The 19,948-nt window shown below is 43.3% G+C and overlaps 1 protein-coding gene across 5 annotated transcripts in view; it reads left to right on the top strand.

Moving 5' to 3' along the window:
- CYLD (CYLD lysine 63 deubiquitinase) overlaps positions 1-19,948 on the top strand; it is a 381,887-nt gene that overhangs the window by 283,618 nt on the left and 78,321 nt on the right. For all 5 annotated transcript variants that reach the window (XM_069216436.1, XM_069216434.1, XM_069216435.1 and 2 more), the window contains exons 10-11: positions 3,916-4,038; positions 15,737-15,828. In XM_069216436.1, the coding sequence (XP_069072537.1) occupies positions 3,916-4,038; positions 15,737-15,828 (215 nt within the window). The remainder of the gene's footprint in view (positions 1-3,915; positions 4,039-15,736; positions 15,829-19,948) is intronic.

Genomic DNA, 19,948 nt, shown 5'->3' with positions numbered 1-19,948 from the left:
GGTACAGTTTTTAATGAAGGATGAGGGTAATGTGTTTTTGTGTGCTTCAGGTAGCCCACGTCCTGTTTTCCCATTTGGTCGAATTCTGAAGAGGTTTAGATGTCTTTTCAGGATCACATCTTCACCCAGTTAGGCTTATGTCTTGAACAGGAGATCTGGTTTAAGATCTGCTAGTAGACCGTATATGTGGTTTCTGTTTTTGCTTAGGGAGCTGTGAGTAACTATAACAGATCAGTAGCTTGTTGTTATGCCTGGGAAGAGTTGCCACGTCTGATTCGTTGTATTCAACTAATGATTGGTCTAGCTGCGAAATATAGGGCAGCTACCAACATTTGTTGAAGAGCATGATCTTTCAAACTCGATTTCTTCTACTTTGCCATATTATTCAGAGTATTGGAAAGATTTTGACAGATCTCGACGACTTATTGTTGGACTCTTGCAGGGAGAAAGTTCTGGCAGTGGATGAATGTTGCGCTGATCTTTCTCTGGTTGCGGTTGGCATTTACCAGGGTATTAGCCAGCTTTTTGTGATATAGATGGGGTGTAGATCTACCTTTAAGTTTCTTAGTTGCTTGTGAAGTAGTTGATAGAACCGGTGCTTCATGCAGGGATTTCTTAGTTTCCAACTCTGGTCGGTGTGTCAGCAGAGATATTTAACAATGTCCAGTGTTAAAGTTTTCTTGAGGTAAATCTTTGGAAGGCAAGGAGAGGAAATGATGGAGTGAAGGTAAGGTAAGGGTCTTTGCCAGAGTTGAGGGTTAAGTAGTTTGGTGAGTATGTTAGTGGTCCAGTTGTGCACCTTATGTGGCATATGTTACGATTAGGGACATAAGTGGCAGTAGAGGGAACTCATTGTCTGTCTGCTTCTGCTGTTAAAGGGTGGGTTGGGGGAAGGAGTGCCCTGAAGGATTGCCTTTTAACAATGCTTGATGGGATTAATTGGGGTGCTGTAGATGGTGGATGAATGAGTACATTAGATAAGATCAGGGAGGTTAAAATAGGATGAGGTTAATTTGGAAGGGGCAGCTTTTCTTTCCAGGATATGGTAGTGCACCCAGGAATATTTCATTTTTCTTTGTTTTCGGTGCTTCTTTTTGATAATGATATTTTTGCCATTGTATGTTATCCTTCAGGTTGTTTCTGGCCAGGTAGGAGCAAATACTTTGCAGCAGCCTGAACATTATCTATTGTTTCATCTAAAGAGACCCTGAGGTCCTCTGGGACGGCCAGCAAAGATCTTGCCAAAAGAGACTAAGCTGTTGGGTACAGTGATTCAGTTTAGGAGGTGGGCCCCAATATTTCAGACTGATGCAGCATAAGCTTATCTAACAGGAATGCAAGATTGGCAGTTGGGGTTTATGAGTGAGACACCATTGCATAGAATTGAAGTAGGCACATCACTGGAAAATCCTAGAACAGCATAATAGTATGTCTATCTGGCCCTGCCACCAACCAGTATAAGTGCAGCCTAGGACGAACCGTGGTCACCACAGCAGTAGATCTGCAGAGCCCATCCAGTGGAAGAGTAGATAGAACAGAGGTGAAACTCAATCAGAGAAGCAGTGGATCAGTGAGGCCACAAGGAAGCAGTTTAGAAGCAACCCTGGATTAAAACTAATTACCCCGTTAGGTCATTGAGTCCCGCCTAGAATAGCTAGGAGGGCACCCTAGCATGAAACCAAAGCACCAGCACACTGAACCTACTCAGATGCACTACAAGAACAAGGTAGCATGAAGCCTAAACACTTCAGTAGTAGCTTAGTGTAGCAAACCAGTAAGAGGAGCGGGGACAACCCAGGAAGGTCAATACGCAACTCAGAGTTAGGTCAGTGGAGTTACCCATAAATGCTATAGGAGCAGCCTATTGAGTTGTTGATACCCATGGTAGGTAGTGGGGATCCGTTGATTTATCAGAAGTATTGAAAGTGCTCCTGTTAAGTAGCAGTCTGACTTTTCTGTTTGAAGGGTGGATCAGGATTTTTGAAGTAACTCTGGTGGGGGGAGGAGGAGATGGAGATTAGGGAAGAAAGGAATAGGATTCTGGAGTTAAAAAATATTTTAATTGGGAAAGCCAAGTGGGATGTATGTTTTAGTAAGCAAGAACGTAGAGACTGGGAATTTATGGCACTTGGCTTGGTCTGCCCCTAACATCTTCAAACAAGGAATTCATAGAGCAGTTACCTATAACCCGATCACCCTTTACCTGGCTTCACAGATTAGGTTCCCAAACAACAGAGGTTAATTTGGGTAGAGAGTCAAAATATGAAAATTAAGAGGGCAGGCCTGGAGAGAGAAATCAGAGACTTATTTGTGAGGGCCCAGTCAAAGAACAGGCAAGGTTCGATTAGCCGTAAGAGAGGAGGACATATTTAAGCCTGGAGCTTGTTAGCCAAGGCAGCCCATGTCCAAGTTTTTACATCTTTCCCCCATGAAAATCAGAAACGCAATGCTATCAAAAGAGTACAGTTACAGGTCAGACCAAATAAACTAAGTAAAATAGGTTACAGGGGTCATGCATAAATAAGGCAAGTAACACATAAGTTGTTCAAGGCAGAGCCCTTCCATAATTTAAATGTAAAATAATCTTTTGAGAATGAAGGGATGCATACTGTTTTTCATATATAGCCATGCCTAATGGAGAAACTGTACTAAAACGCTACTAATAGAAACTCTATCAATTGATCATATTTCAGCAGCCCGTATTTTGATGATTGAAGTTCATTTAATAGTCTTAAAATGCAAAAATTCGTTGCTTGAAATTGCTTGCATTTTATAGTTCTATCTCGTTGGCAAGTGAGAATGTTATTCATGTAAACCATGCAAATCCAAGTATTTTATTTAAAAGAAAAAATTATTTTTGCAAATGTTAAACCTCACTAACTAAATATCTCACATTCTGAAATCAGCCTACACATTACCATTTTAGGCTAAAGTGTTTATGGGGTGATCCAGTGACTTGGGCTTAACATAACTTTATATTATTTGGTAATTACATTTCACCTACAAACAGTTTTAGCTATGCTTTGTCGAAGACCTATTGTATGCAATAACAATACTTAGAATGGGCTTTGGGTCAGCCCATTACTTATCATTTGCCAGCTTTCTTGTTAATCTCATTGGCATGCTTCTTATTCAATGGCGTTCCTTTCTCTTTTTGTGCTTTTCCCTAACCCAGAGAATAGCTACCTTGCCATCCTTTGATTGGATGCTTGTATCAATCTGGCTCACATAGTTTCTTTTTCTTTGAGCACTCAGTTGGGAGTGCATGTGTTTTCTTGTTCTTGCTCCCATATGCTGCTTCTGCCCTTGCATCCCCATCCCCTTGTGAGAAAGCAGAGCAATAGTTATAATTCTCTGAGGTTTGTATCAAAGCAGGACCGTGGCACACCCAAGAAGCACTTGTTGGGCTGGGAGAAGGACAGACTTCTGCTCCAGTGTTGAAGACAAGAGGCGTACTTAGTACTTAGCATGATGATTAGATGAGTCATGTGGAAATAAAATAATGCCTGTACAAGCCAATCTGTTTAATTTCTCTTCATAGGTTCCTGAATGCAGTATAATTAAAAAATAAGCCAGGATGTTTGTAAAGATTGAACATATTGAAGTCAGTGTACAGTATATCTTATGATATGTTTGCTTTTCCTGCAATGTTTTGAAATACATTTTTCCTGTTACTTTTTTTAAAACAATGCTTTCCAGATAAGTAGTGGCAACTCTAATAGCATGGCATTCGCATTGTACAGGCGAGGCCTGTTGGCTTTGCAATTGTTTATCTTCCTTCAGTGATGGTGACATAAATATGTGCTTATTTACTAGATGCTCACGACTTTGAAAATGCGCTTGTGCTTCTGAAACCAGTAATAATTTTAGCAAGTTGGAGAGGAATAGATTCTAAATTATTTTTGTGTCTTCCAGCTTGTTCTCTTTCAGCTCTGTTCTCGATACTGTTCTCCTCAGACCCAAAGAAAAGAATGACGTTGAATATTACAGTGAGACCCAGGCCCTCCTCAGAACAGAGATTGTCAATCCTCTTCGAATGTATGTATTGAAATCTTCTTCCTAACTGAATTGCTAAGGCTACTGATCAGTCATGTGAAAAACTATTGTTGTTCAGTCATGTGAAAAACTATTGTTGTTCAGTCATGTGAAAAACTATTGTTGTTCGCGCCAGATCACTAAGCTAGTGTGTGACTACACAGTTGTGTATGGAAAATCGGAGATGAGCTTGTAAATAAACGTCTTTAAGGGGAGATGATTGGGGCAGGGGACTGAGCCTTTTAGCATAAACTGTACTTAATGTTGTTGACACTGTCAGCTCTGTTTTGGTCCCTCTTATGTGCTGGCTCTTCAAAATATGCAAAAAAGGAAGAGTTGTATAATACGCATGTAGGTCGTTGTGCTTTGTTCCACGGCGGCCCGGGGCATTCCTCTTGCCTTGTTATGCTGGACCTCCACAGAATAACATTGGCCCTCATTTTAACCTCAGCTGTCTTTTTAAAAGACGGGCGAGGTTACTCCAGGCTGAAGACCGCCAGTGGTCCCGGTCTCCCGCCCAGCGTATCATGACTGCTGGCCGCCCTCTTCCCTTTTTCGGACGGAGAGCCGCCAGCAGCCATACTGGCGGTCGGTGGTGAAGTGGAGGCTGTTCCACCTCCACCTCACCGCCACGTCATCAGAACGCTGCCCACCGAATCACATCCCAGAATTCTGCGTGGCGGTGTTCTGGTGACGGGGTGCTGGCGGCGGAGCATCCCCCGTGGATCTCGGTCTCTCCCGGAGGATCACCGTACCAGGTAAGGTGATCGTCCGTTAGGGGAGGAGGGTGGGGGTGTTGTGTGTTGTGTGTTGTGTGCGTGCATGGGGGTGTGCGTGTGAGTGTGTAGAGGGGTTGTGTGAGTGTATATGCATGCAGGGGGTGTGTTGTGTGTATGGGAAATGTGTGCGTATATGTCTGTGTGCATGTGTGCGTGTATGTGTATGAGTGGTGTGAGCATGCGTGTAGGGGTGTGTGTGTGTGTGTGGATGTTTCTGTGGGGGGGGTCCTGCACCTTTGGGGGGTTGTATGGGGGTCGTGGGTGTTGGGGGAGGATTCAGGGGAGGGGGGAGACCCCTATCAGTGCCAGGGAATGAATTCCCTGGCACTGATAGTGCCTACCGCCATGGATTTCGTGGTGGTACAAAACCCCACGAAGTCCATGCCAGTATGCGGGGTCCTTATACCGCCGGCGGTCTAGTGACGGACCCCGGGCTGGAGACGGCAGTCTCCAGCCCAGCGGTCGTTACCACCCTGGTGGCCGCAGTGTAGAAGTGGCGGTTTTGATGGCGGTAACTGCCATGCTTGTAATTCCATTCTTTTTTTCGCCGGCCTGTTGGCGGTATTACCGCCACTTCTACACCGACTGCCAGGGTTGTAATGAGGGCCATTGTCTTGAACATAGGCAAGGCATTATACAAAGAATTAAATGCAAATACCTAAAATTACCTAAGAAAACAGTACAACTATTAGTGCATCTCCTTTTCAAGTAGTATAAAAAAGAGATTAACCCTGCATTCATACACGACCCCCACCTTCAGTGCGCGCACACACACTTCCTGACTTTAATGACTACCTCACTAATCAACAGTGCCTATGCCAAGAAATAGTCTGACCATCTGCACAGTGCCTACTTTACTGCCATATATCGTCAGCTTTTCTTCCTCTTCCTTTTATCCTTACATTATTTATTCTCTTCTCACTCTCTAAGCGTTTCTACCTTCCTTATTTATACTTAAAAGGTCTCTTAACTTTGTTCCTTTTAATTCCGCTGAAACCTGCACAGCACTTGTTTATCACATTCTCATACCTTGCGTCACTTGCAAGTTAGATCTCAGCTGCTCATGCAAGACCTTCATCACTCTCTTCCCTCATCTCACCATAATTCTTCTCTTCATCCTCCAAAAAACGTCAGTCTTTCCGTAATACTTGGACCTCTCATTATATTAAAAGGTTTGTCTTGTAGTCCGCTCTTTCGCTGCTGTTGCATAAAGCAGTTCTTCTGACGTGACAAGCCTTTCTGTCCTCTAACTTGGCAGAATTTCTTGTCACTTTTATCTCTCTCTTATTTTTTTATTTTTTTATTTTATTTTTTTAGAAATCCAGTTCCATTTTAATCACTTGAACAATTTTTTTTTTACTTTCGCAAACGATCCCATGTTGACATCAACATCGTGCTCTAGTTCTTGCATCGTAACATAATTTGTTCATCTTCTGCACTATTTACATTTTTCTTTGCTCCACCTCTGGTAAATCACTAGCCTTTGATTGTTGCACATATCCGGGAGCCACTTTCACCACATAACCTTTCTCATTGTTAACTGCAAGAGGTGAGTACCCACATGCTCTGTTGTCTTTGGTTTGGTAAGACGAGGACATTTCCAGGGGCTCCTCTTCCTAATGTGCATGCCCCTTCACTTCCAGCTGAATACTCCCCTTTATTACACATACCCATTGGCAAAAGCCTGGTACAGGGATTTGATTTTAAGTTCAAAACAAATACCTTGCAATTACTACTTTACCTTTTCACACTTAAAATGTTCACGTTTGACACTTATCAAGAAGGACGTTCCTTTTCTCAGGCATGCTTCATTTATCATTTTTAATACATTCAGTAGTACATTGTTCCCCACCATCGTTATTAGTGAGTACCTGAGCTAGCACATGCCTGATGGTTCAGTAGGGACATTTGGCTATTCTTCTTTCTCTAATGTGAAGCCTGATCTTAACCCAAGTTGGTGGCTTGTTGATGATCTTGGAACTTAGCGACCTGAGTTCACATTCTGGCTTCAGCATTTGGCCATAAATCCTGTGATTCAAGGTAAATCATTTTCTCTCTCTGTGGCCCTCATTACAAGTAGACTGGTAAATAACAGGCTACGCTCAATCACCTGTTTCTGCAGAAACACAGATAGCAATTTTGTAACACATGGAGTTAAGTTTCTGCAGGTACAAAAATGCCCACTAACAAGTAAAAGATGCTTAATAAACTCAAGAATATATTAATTCTTGTGGTACTGTACCAAAATCTGTATGTTAATCCCCATTTGGATGGAAGAAAACGTGATTTGAGTCTCAATAATTACTGATCCCCAGCATGTCAGCTTTTTTCAGAGCTGATAACTAATACATGTGGCTGGGCCAGGCCACTTGTAATGAGGATCTACGCCTCAATATTTAAATGTGGAAAGTATAATGTAAATATCTTTTACATAAGTAGTTTAAAACACATCTGTTCATTGTACTGTAAAATACTGGCCCAGTAACACTTAAACCGCATCCTTGTTTCTGTAATCTATTGCTAGACGTTTGGTCCAAGGGATTTTCTATCCAGAGGCCAGATTGTGAGAGGGATTTGTGGCTAAGTGGGCATTATTTTCAAGGTATTACTTTGGGATTGCCTGATTTATGCCATCTCCCCAAGAAATTAAGGTATTTCGTTATAAACTATGAGCACCGAGCAATCCATGCTGTTGTGACGTGCAAACATTTTAAGTGTTACTGATTTGCCTTCTGGATTGTCTGGAACCTTGGATGGCTGTGGGACAGGCAGCCTGATGTTCCATCGAAGGAGTAGTTCCTTATATTCATCCGTGAAAGCTCCCTCCAATTCCAATAGTCCAGCAGAAATCATGGACCCGCCTGTATGTACACTCATTATGGTCTCCTAACCGGTATGGTTTGTGATTATCCTGAATCTACTCCTGAGGAAATGCATCACCTCCTCAACAATGACAGCTTGCATCTGTGTTGAAGGGTAGATTTCTGTCTCTTCCTTTAGGACATTTCTAACATCAGAATCCTCATCTTTAGAATATCCCTAGGTGCCAGACTTGGTCTGGAAGCATTTACATGGTAATCCTCCCACGTGCCGGTGGTGGCACTGTGTGTCTCTGTGTTGACTTTGTGCCATCCAGAAGTAATGAACGGCGCTGCATATAAGTGCCATCCCTGGGTGCTGACATCAGTTCCTTGCTTCTCACTCCTTCGAATGTGAATCCAGAGCCCTGCTCCCCTTTTTTTCTCCTTTGGTTTGATTAGATTTGTTCTTCAAAAATCATCGACCAGTGTACAAGGAACTATGTCCTCTCCAAAACCTGCGTGATTTAAACCATGCCTCTACTGTTGCAAACAAATTTCTGTGACCGACCTGCACAATATATGTATTTAGTGTCTAGGCTCGAGCCATGACTCCACGTTACATGAGGAATGTGCCCTCAAGATTCCGAAGGGAAGTGAAGTGAAGTTGTACATCGCTGAATACTGAAATAAACTTTTCGAGCCTTGCGCCCACTCGAGGTCAACAGAGCGAACTTGTTCCAGCTCCGAGGTCATTCCTGCAGCTGGTTCTCATTGCAGTCAAAATCTTCAGGTAAGTCCAAATTAAAGTTGAAGAGGAAGCACAAGAAAGCCAAGTGGGACTTGCCTCCATCTTACCACCCTGTGTCTCGAGAGAAGTAGCAAGTTTGACAGTGTGCCACTCAATCTCCGTCTTTGTCTCCCAAGGAGCTGATTCTGCAATTGATCCTGATGAAAACCCGAGTTCCCCCGGTGATTGGCAGTGCTGCAACAAATGAAGGCCTTTAGGGAGGCAAGTTGCGCATCTTTGCCACTCTTCAGTTCCTTTTGGTGTGCCTTCAGGAACCAATAATTTTCAGGGGCCTGTAGTCAGGTTACCGCCTCAGATCCCTTCTTGGTGTTGTCTTTGCCTCTTAAATCTGCTTTGGGTTCCACACTGGCTTAAGTGCTGTCTTACACTCTGATGCAGAAATCAGAGCCTGTCCCTTTGACTTTGATGCTGGCCCTCAATGCCGCCAGAGGAGGACCCGCTACTGATACAGGTGAGAGACTCCAAGCTAAAGTTGGCCTCGACCAAATCCACTTTAATGCTCTTGATCTCCTAAAAGTTGAATTCAAATAGAACACTGCCCCTGCCACGGAGCTGCCCTCAGGTGCTCAGCCTATTTTTGACTCCAACTCTCATCAGTCAGCCAACCTTCAGAGATGACATTAGGCATGACGACAATGACTTACTTCATCATTATGTTGAGGATGATCTCTGCATGGACTTAGGGGAGGCCATTGAGCTTTATATATCCCCTGATACTTTGTTGATATTACTGCCAGACCACCCGCTGGGGAAAGTGTTTCCTTTGCTGTGGTGATCAGAAGTGCAGCATAGGTTTTTGACCTAAGACTCTCTTCTGTGGTGGTAAAGGCTAATGTACCTGAAAGGTATTACAGCCTCTGCAGGCTTCCTCTGAGCCTTGGCTGCCATTCAACATAACCCTTACTTACATTGATAGACACTTGGGTAAAGCCTTGTTTTTGCTCCCCAGTGAATAGACAGGTCGCCAGGTGTCAGATCCGGCACCATGCGACCCTGATTTTCTGACTCAACATATGACCCCAGACAGTCTGGTGGTTCAAGCTTCCACCATCAAGGTGAACCCCAGATATTTTCCCTCAACAAGAGAATCAAGGAGCATTGAGGCATTCAGGAAAAAATGTGTTCTCATTGTCAGCCTGGCCTTGAAGTTTGTCATGGCCAGTTGCCTACTTGGCTTTTATACTCACATCCTCTAGGATGCAAGATCTTGTCAGCAGTCCCTAAAGACGTGTGGACCTCCCTGGCTCATACCTCTCAGGATGGTCAAAATGTGACCAGATAAGTCATTAGGTGTGGCCAGGATACTACCAATTGCTTGGGTCGAACAGTTGGCACTTGTGTGGTGCTCTGACACCACCCTTGGATGAGATCTACAGACCTCCCTGGGGATGTCCAGGCGTCCTTTATGGATATGCATTTTGACTGTCCTCACCTATTTTAGGAGAAGGCAGATTTAGCCAAAGTACATTCCTTTGGGCCATTTCATGTCTGCCTGGCTGTTTCCTCAGCAGTTGCATTCTTTTCGAGGATACTCGAAAGGGTTTGCATAGAGGCAGCACCAGGCCCTCTCTGCCCCCATAGTAGGCATCTCAGCCCTTTTGGGGTCGAAGATGGGATTTGGGCAAACAACATGGAGGTCACCATGGGCCACCGTAGTCTTAAGTCCCCCAACCCTGCACCATCAGCCTCCAGGCCACTTTAGTTTGCCCTTAGTGGCACAAGAACTCCGGGTAGGATGCTGGATCCAGCATTTTTTCTAGGGGTGGTAAAGGGGTACATCAGACAGATGGATCCTCCAGATCGTTCAACGAGGCTGTGGCCTTCCATTCTTTGCCGACCTTTCTCATCCTTCACCCACATCAGAGCGGCTTTCAGAGGAGCACCTGGCCTTTTTGTTGCAGGAGGTGCAGACTCCCTTGTCCAAAGGGGCCAAAGAGTCCAACTGCCTCAGAAATAGGAACTGGTTCTTACTCCCGCTAATTCCTCATGCTGAAGAAGGATAGACACCTTTATTATATTTTAGATTTCCACCCTCTGAACGCTTTCCTCTGGAGGAACATATTTAAGATGCTTATAACGGCCCAGGGACAATCTGCTCTGGATCCGAGGACTAGATTGTAGCCCTGTACCTGCAGGGCTATTATTTTCCTATACCTGTCCTGCAGTTCCACATTCATAACCTGCAGTTCAAGGTAGGCCTGGAGCATTTTCAATTTACCCCTTCAGCCTCACCAGTGCTGCTTTGGTGTTCACAAAAGTGATAGTGGTGGTCGCAGCACACCTTCGGAGGTTGAGTATGCCAGTTTTACCCTATCGCAATGACTGACTGTTGAAGGTGGGCTTGGTACAGTCAGTTGTAGACCACTTCCAGATGACGGGAACCCCCTGACATTGTTGGGGCTCACATTAATAGTGCCAAAGTTACATCAGACTCTTTTGTAGAGGCTCCCTTTTATTGGCGTAATTTTGAATGTAGCGCAGTTCAATGCCTTACTTTTGTCACAACAAGTCCAGGACATTCTGGCTAAGATCCTAATTTTTCAGCCTCGGTCTTGTGTCCCTTTGAAAAGAGCTCTGAGGCTTTTTGGCCTCCAGCATCCTGCTCATAGACTATGCCAACTAACATATGCAGGCTTTGCAGTGGAATCTGATATTTCTTGGCCCAGAACTAAGGGAATCTGTCAGATTCCATCCAGGGTTCAGGGGCGACTGCAAAAAATCTGCAGCATGACTGCTCGACTTCTACTGGACCACTGGCAGACCACGCCCCCTTCCTCACCCAGAGCTGATGGTGGTGACAGCTGCTTCTGCTGCTGGATTTGGGAGGTCATCTGGGAGAGGTGGAGACCAGAGGACTCTGATCTCCAGTGGAAACCCAACTCCATATCAACCTGTTGGAGTTATTGGCCATTTGCTTGGCGCTGAAGGCTTTACTCCAGTCCATCAACGGGAGGCTCATACCACTGCCATGTTGTACTGCAGCATGCATGGTGACTGTTCCAGGGTTCTGTGCTGAGAGGCTGTTCTCCTTTGGAATTGGCTGAGATATGGGGCATTTCCCTGGCTGTGAATCATCTTGCAGGATCAACTAACTCCAGAGTGAAGAGGTTCAGCCAACAGTGCATAGCACTGTTTGCCCCACGGAGATTGCAAATTTCTTTTTTTATGAGGTGGTGCCAGCCCCGAACACCTACTCCCCTTCCAAATCTGTTGACACACATTTCCCCACTTGCAAATCAGCACTCTTTGTTCTTTTGCACCTTTGTGATGCCACAGTGGGATCTATATTTGGTCATGACTTTCCTCATGTGTATTACCTCAGCCAATGCACAGCTTCTCACTGCATCTTCCAACTGAGGACTGTTCCTTGCTGCAATTAATTCAGCTTGTCACATGAGTGTGCTTAAAACTCTCTATGCAGCCGCTATACACCACCTTTTTCCACTAACAAACTGGTGTTGAGGACCAAGGTGGCCTTTTTGCCAAAAGACAAAGAATGGCAAAGAAGTGCAGAAAAGGACTTTGTCAAGGTGGCTGTCCCTGTATCAAGACCTGCTACTCATTGGGCAAGAAGCAGCCTCTGGAACAACTAAGGGCTCATTTCCCCAAGGCCAAAGCTGCTACCATTGCTTTGACTCTGAGTCCCTGTTCTTTGCATTTGTCAGGCTGCGATGTTGCCCATTCGGGCAAGCAGGACTTTACAGTCTAACCAATTTCACAGGCACTCTCCCTAGGGAGGGACTGCTTCTGTATCTATTCTAAAGTTGAGGAATCTGTGGTTAGAAGAATGCACCAGAAGTGCAAGTTACTTACCTCCAGAAATGCTCTTTCTGGTGGATATTCTATCAAACCACAGATTCCTCACCGCCCTTCATCCTTCCTAGTTTGTAGAATGGTCCTTTTTCCATTTAAAATGGTTCCAGTCTAGAGATCTGCCCACTGGTTCTCTGATTAGTTTTTGGGCTCCATGTCTGATGGTGCCATCAGAATCAAGAAATAAAATGTGTGGTGCCTATATCCGGATCCATTCATCACTTCTGGACAGAAGGAAGTCAAAGCGTTCCTATTGGCCTGTGGGAGCAGAACGTTTCCAGATCCACTCTGGCGCCTGGGGAAATTCTAAAGGTGAGGAATCTGTAGGTAGATAAAAGATTCACCAATAATATTGTTACCAAAGATAAGTAACTTTTTCTTCTTCACCATAATGCAGCACACAACATAAAAAGCCCCTGGTTCTCCAGTTGCAGCTTGTAAAGAACAGCAACTTATTCAACTTCTGATTAGACAGGAGTCATCTAGCAGAGGTAAAAAACAGTTAAATGTACTTAGGGCATTATACCTAGAGGAGTAGACAAAACACGTTTCTGCCCTAGAACTAACAAAGTGGTCAAGCTTTAGCTTAGTAGCCTGCTGCACCTCTTACCCCTGCCAGGGGTCTTTTTCTCACTTTGAGCATAATCTGGCCTAGGCCAGACCAGTTCACAAGCCCTTCAACGTAAGGCTCTCATTCAGCATGCAGCTTTTTTCCGGGATCCCTTCTTTGTCGGCTGGTAAATCAGGGCACAGGAAGTGATACGCACAGGTGTATGTGAAGCACTCATTCCTCATTTGTTCCCATGTTATTGGCATTAATTGTTTGTTCCAATGTGTTTCTACATCCACACACTAAATTGGCTGCATATGCGCTCCAAAAGACTTGGGGCCAGATGTATCAAAGGGTTCTACCCATTCTGTGTCTATGGGAAAATGCTTTAGTACATATGGCCCTTAATGCCCAAAATGTGGAATTTTTCTGCTTGAAAAGAATCGGAGGTGTGTGCATTCTAGAGATCAACATTTCATAACATTTGGTGCAAGCTTTGGCTGAGACCATCCTTGCCACTGTTATTTACTGCAAGGGACAGATCGTTTATTTGTAGTCTGAGCACACTCCAATATAGTTAAGATGCCGTCAGCGATTTTCACCAGGCGTGTGGCTGCAAGAGCGATATATATATAGAACAGGAGGCTACGTCACTCAAATTCTACACTTCTAAACTAATACCTAAGTGGTATTCTAGACTGCTCCTGCCACAGATAATGTTCTGTAATTCTATAAATGGATAGTTTAAAGGGTATTATTAAAACGAAATTCTTCTTTGTCTTTGCTATGCACCATTGCTTTGTAGCACATAACCTGGTGGGGGATAACTATCACACGGTAATCCACCCTGTAACATACGTTCTCTCCTTCCTCTGTGAATGCTTTGGAGGTGACAAGGAATTATAAATGGAATATAGTACATTTATAGTATCATTGATCGGATTAAAAAAAACACAAACCTAAAAGCCAGATCCAGATCTACTGTGCATGGGTATTATATTGCCCAATTCTGTTTCCACAAGAAGTCCCCGTTTGTTAGGAGAAAAGACTGTTCTTTTACTTCCTTCTCCCAGGTGAAGGGCAGACATCTGAACACTACCATACCACACAATAAGATACAGTGCAGGATAAATCCTCATTAGAACTCTTCTCAATACAAAAATGAGTTTGTCTTGAAACCTGTGAAACTTTTTTTCATCTTCTTTGGGTCCCTATGTGTAGTGATCTTGAGAGTTTTGCTTCTTTACAAGAGTCTGTTAGGATTTTATCTGAGAAGCAGATGTTTCCAATGCCCTCTGAGGGGACATTAATCAAGCCTTCCATCTGACTCATATATCTATAGACTATGATGTTTATCCACAAAGTACATGCATAGTTATAGCTATGCTTCCCTTGATTCCCCTATTTCAGTGACATATTAATTTCTCATACTTTTGCGTTTCTCTACGTTCTTTCCGGTCTGTCATCATTTTGTATTGATGTTGAAACCAAAATCATAATAATGAACTTTCTCAGAAACTCATTGAAAGAAAGTTCGGAGATGAGATTATGGGGGTCATTCGGGGACCACGGAAGCACCGCCAGAAAAGGGGAACCGGCGGTTTCCTGCCGGTTTTCCCCTGGCCCAGGGAATATGGGGATTCCGACCCCCTTCCCGCCACCCTGTTTCTGGCGGTTTTCACCGCCAGAAACAGGATGGCGGGAACGGGTGTCGTGGGGCCCCTGGGGGCCCCTGCACTGCCCATGCCACTGGCATGGGCAGTGCAGGGTCCCCTAACAGGGCCCCATTAAGATTTTCACTGTCTGCTTTGCAGACAGTGAAAATCGCGACGGGTGCCACTGCACCCGTCGCACCCTTGCAACTCCGCCGGCTCCATTCGGAGCCGGCTTCCTTGTTGCAGGGTCATTCAGACTTTCCCGCTGGGCCGGCGGGCGACCGCCAAAAGGGCGCCCAGCGGGAAAGTCTGAATGACCCTCGCGGTCTTCCGACGGGGTTACTTTGGCGGGCGGCCTCTGCCGCCCGCCAAAGTCAGAATGACCCTCTATGTGATTCCCTGCCTCCCTTATTTGGTCAGTGGTGCAAACAGCAAGGTTTCCTGGGAATATCCTTTTGATGGTGTAAAGACATTTTTGAAGACTCCCGCTCAGTAAAGTCATACTTTTACCAGCGAAAGAAAATGAGAAGCAGAGCTATTCAACATGGAGTCTGTAGTCCTAGGCCTGAAACCTGTCTCTAATTTCCTTATCACATTTGAGTTGTAAAGTTGCTGCTCACATGTAAATTAACTGTAAACCTGCTGAACTGTAATAATTCTTACAGTTGAGTTGTAGTGTCATGCCTGCTGCCAGTGTAAGCAGGTAAGATGAAAGGTAAGTCAGCTTGGAATTCCATGATCTTTTGAAAAATAACTCGGCCTATGACCTTGTTCCACCATAAAGCCACAGAACTCCTTGGGGGCTTGCAATAGCCCTAACATGTATGGCAGGGGGTGCTTTATACCTTAAGTAATCATGCCATTGTTTAATGCAATACAAGGCAGTATTAATCCTGCACAGTGATTTCACTGTCTCGTTTCTCTCCTTGAAAGCTGCCAGTGGTGTCCATAAATAGACACTCATCATAGGGCACCTTGCTAAATTGTGGTTCAGGGTGGCATCTGTATTGTGATGGCAGAATTACCATGTTTTACAACCTGTATTTAATACATGATTTTTAATCAGAATATGGACTGGTGTTAGGGAGCTGGGAAAGAAATGAGTGATACAAATTCTGAAACTGTTTTTTAATGTGGAGCGAAGACTAATCATCAGTTCGGAATGTCTCTTTGCCACTCTTTTTTTTTTTTACTGTGTATAACATTATATATCGACGTGTCCTCCCTCTGTGGATAATGTTGTATGCAGTGACTTAAGATCCAAAATTCACAAAGAAATTTGTCTTGATCCTTAGATATGGATATGTATGTGCTACAAAAATCATGAAGCTAAGAAAAATCCTAGAGAAAGTGGAGGCTGCATCAGGATTCACATCTGAAGAAAAAGGTGAGTATTTCTTGGTAACATGAACATATTTTAATCATGGAAACCATATAAAGTGGCAGTGTATATCTAGACAGCATTAGATCACTCGCCTTTCCTTTTTCAGTGGACGGTGGATTGTTATATCCACTTTTTGCAAATATTGGTACACAGAATTGAGCTTTGCTGTTTTATGTTGATTTTTTTACAAAAATTCCTTGAAAACAACCATAGATAAGGGTGATACGGGCACGAATGTCTACAACACGAAACCCAAAAAGCAAGCAAATTTACCAATTGAGGCAATAATGTAACCTTAACTCACAGCGCCATGATGATGTTTGAACAGTAGTGTGGCATATGTAAACAAGAGAAAGAGTGAGCATCACTTTGAATGACTAACTAATTTATGGATTCTAATACAGAGGCATTCATTATGTCTACATGTATGTTTATCACTGTAAAAATATTTAATATGTGGATTCTTAAAGACATGATGCAAACGTTTGCTTATGTACTTATTTTGTGCTACACTGTCATTGAATGGTCCTTTCATTGCACTGTGTCATTTTATGGTTAGCACTGTAAGATGGTGTTTAATTTATTTTCCTTTTAAAGTGTCTTTCAGTTGTCCCAATTAACAGTACCAGCGAGAACACAATTGATGTAATTTATGTTATAGTATGTTTGAAGTCATATGTTAAAATATAGATAGTACATGGTGGAGGATCATGTTACTTTAGTAACGTGTGCAATATCTGTGACTTTCAAGGCTTTTAAAGTTTTGCATAGTAACTACTGTTGTCCCTTCAAACATCATTTTTTTAATCAATTTTTATTGTTTTTCAGTTGAGCAAAACAAGTTACTGAATATGAGCATAAATCATGGGTCAAACATACTTTGAACACACTCATAAGCCAAATAACAATAAACCCAACCTCCATGCACTGTCTTTTCCCCCAAACCTAACCCTTCTAAATTGGGACTGATGCTCTGTGTGCAACACATGTTATTTATAGGATGGGGCTGGTCAAACCACGAATCATAAGGTCGCTTTGCGTCAACTCCATCAGGTCCTTCTGTAGTAGTCAACATGGGAAAGAAGTCCATTCTTATTGGTATCAACAAAGTTAGTTCTGAATTTATGGAGTGCTTTTGTATGTCCCTTGAAAGTTGTGACAATATGGAGTCTAAAGTCTCAGTCAGCTCAAAAGCAACTTGAATGGCAAACAATGGACCTTACAGATGTGCTCTCAGCCATTGCCCACAAGCTCACATTCCAAGCCTGCAGCACCAAGATTAGGAAACATTTTAATTTCTATGCAATTGAAATGTTGAGTTTGGCCAATAACTAGGACTAGAAACCTGCCCAGCTGTCTCCTTTCCTTTGGTTGTGAAAATAGTCCCCATAGGGAAAGCTCAAGGTCATGAATACCCAGCCAAGCCAGTTTAACTTAAGGATGGGCCCCTGGAATCAGTGAAACTTACTTGTGGCCAGTCAAGCAGAATGGGTTCACACATTTCCAAAATAGTGGCTAAGGCCCCTTTGCCCACTTAAGATTATTATTGTTTAACAAATGTTTGGAAATGATACATGCAGTCTATACACAGTTCTCCATAATGCACAGGTTTTAGTGTGTGGGAGCCTCTGACCTTTTTTGGTCTTTTATAATTTATTCGTAAGGGAACGCGTTTGTGGTTCGATAGATCTTTTGACTGCGCTTAGAGGAGTCTCACCATCATTACTCTCAACTCTCTCTATTCTAGATCTAGTGATCACAACATATAAAACAATCAATTTGTCAAAATCTGGAGTCAGTAAATGTCATGCACCATGACCCATGTGACCATGAATAACCACACCTTTTAGTAAAAGTTAAAATATATATTTCCCTACATTAACAATGCTAACATCACACCAAGTGATAAACATACATGAATAACACTGGCTGACCAAATCTTCTAAAGAATCTCAATTTAACCAAAGCATTTGCAATTAAACATTCAAGAGTCACAGTACAAATCAATAGTAACAATAACTGCGCAATGGAAATGTCATACATCTGGTTTCAGCAGGTGGAAAAAAATCAATTCTCAGTCAATTGCATTTATCAGCATTTGGATTACTCACTAACCCTCGAATTAGAATAGCATGTTTGGACTTCATGCAAAAGTAGCTTAGTCAAAAGGTAATTTGGAAAGCATCTGTACACTTTTAGCTGTAGCAGGCTGAGGCTGGGGCTGAACCGAGGCCGAAGATGAATAGGTGGACAACAAGAAGAGGGGGGAGGGGGACCTGCCTCCTGTCTCCATGGAGGGGGTGTCACATTCCTCTTAAATGCTCAACCAGCCCCACCACCACCTTACTTCCTCCAGCAGACGTCCTGATATCCTGGTGTCCTGTTAAATCTGGTGGTCCGATGTTGAATCCCAGGGAGCCTTCATGAGCCGTTAACCGCCCCTCTCTGCCTGCCGTAGAGCTGTGGTAATTCAGGAGCGGGAACGTTTATTTCCCTTTTTTCCACCTCTCCCTTGCGCTCCCCTCTCTCAGTAGCCTTCGCGGCAATGGCATTCGCAGCGGCTGCGGCGATGCACTCGCCCGCATCTGCAGCCACGCCCTCGCGCCCTTCGGCAGCCTCCTGGAGCACGTCAGCTCCATCCCAGCGCGTCTCTGTCTCTCAGCATTGCTTCTCTCCATCTCTCAGCGTTGCTCCTCTCCGTCTGTCAGCGTTAGTAATGGAAAGCATGTAACTATGGCTCTATGAAATAGCGGTTGGTACCTAGAAATTTAAAGAACAAAATCTACAACAAACAATAGCATTTTGTTATACCTCTCCTCAATTGGATCAGCAAGCTGCGATTCTCTTCGTCAGTTGGACATCAGTCTTGTCAGCTTCAGCAATGGGCAATGAAAAGAATGGTTCAGACTTTTGAGCTCCAAGCTCTCTGAACCACATAAATTTAGTAGCCTAAGGAATCGGCATTAACACAATTTACTCTATGAGGAAGGTTATAAGGGAAAAGATCATCAGGAACTGCTCAGCTCCTTGAACAGAGCGAAAAAGGAAGAATGGCGGCAAAATGATTAATGGCTAATTGGCACAGAACTCTCTCTGCAGTCAGGCTAAGTTAGAATTTCCTAAAGAATCTTCCCACATCGTCATTGGTCAGAAAATCATACGTTTACTGTTGGTTCAATGGAAACAAAACCCCAAATCAAAGATATAACTAAACTGTCTTTCATACTTCGATGATTGGCTTCTCTTCTCCTGTTCCCATCATCAGGCTATCGGGTATCTCTTGTTGCAATCCATACTCTAGCCATTGTTGATTCGTAGGAACATTTCAGTCTCACGCATCAAGTTAACTTAGTATCTTTTCTGGTATAACATAGTTCTACAAGCAGTTCACATGAGAAAGTTGAAGACATCTGCAAATCGTTTGGTCAGCACAGCGTGAACAATGAAGCATTAATTTTCTAGTCTAGTAATACTTTTCCCACCATTTATTAAACATTGCAGCTTAACATTAGGTTTTACAAACTAGTCCTAAACCTCGCCAACTTATGGCCTAATGGTTAATAAATCAAATACATAAGATGAAACCGTTAATATGACATACTAATACATTTTTCTCTACACGTGCTCAATAACTGATAATAATATGCATTCATTTAAACAGTTACGTGTTTGATGACAGCCACTCAAGTGGGCACATTTTCCAAGTCTCACATTATTTGCTATATTAACCTACTTTCATGCAAATTCTTTACCCATAATAAACGAAAATTCATTAGTAATTAATTCAGCTTTCACAAGTGTTATTAACATAGAGCAAATGCAGGTACAACAAGATAGAGAGTAGAGTGTCTTTATTCTCATAGAGGTAGACCGATTTGTATCATATACAGTCAACACGTGTTTTGGCTTCCGGTTGCTGCATTAAGTATATGATCAAGAAAATAGTTATGACACCATTGTAATGAGTAATGATTGTAGTCATTTTGTGAAATAGTTTCTATTGAACAGTTCTAGAACTATGGGCACACTATGGGCCTGATTACGACTTCGGCGGAGGGGATTATTCTGTCCCAAAGTGACGGATATCCTGCCCGCTGTATTACGAGTTCCATAGGGTATAATG

This window comes from Pleurodeles waltl, chromosome 12 (genome assembly GCF_031143425.1).
Source record: "Pleurodeles waltl isolate 20211129_DDA chromosome 12, aPleWal1.hap1.20221129, whole genome shotgun sequence".
In the NCBI taxonomy this organism is placed as follows: domain Eukaryota; kingdom Metazoa; phylum Chordata; class Amphibia; order Caudata; family Salamandridae; genus Pleurodeles; species Pleurodeles waltl.
This window is presented reverse-complemented; position numbering and strand designations above follow the sequence as displayed.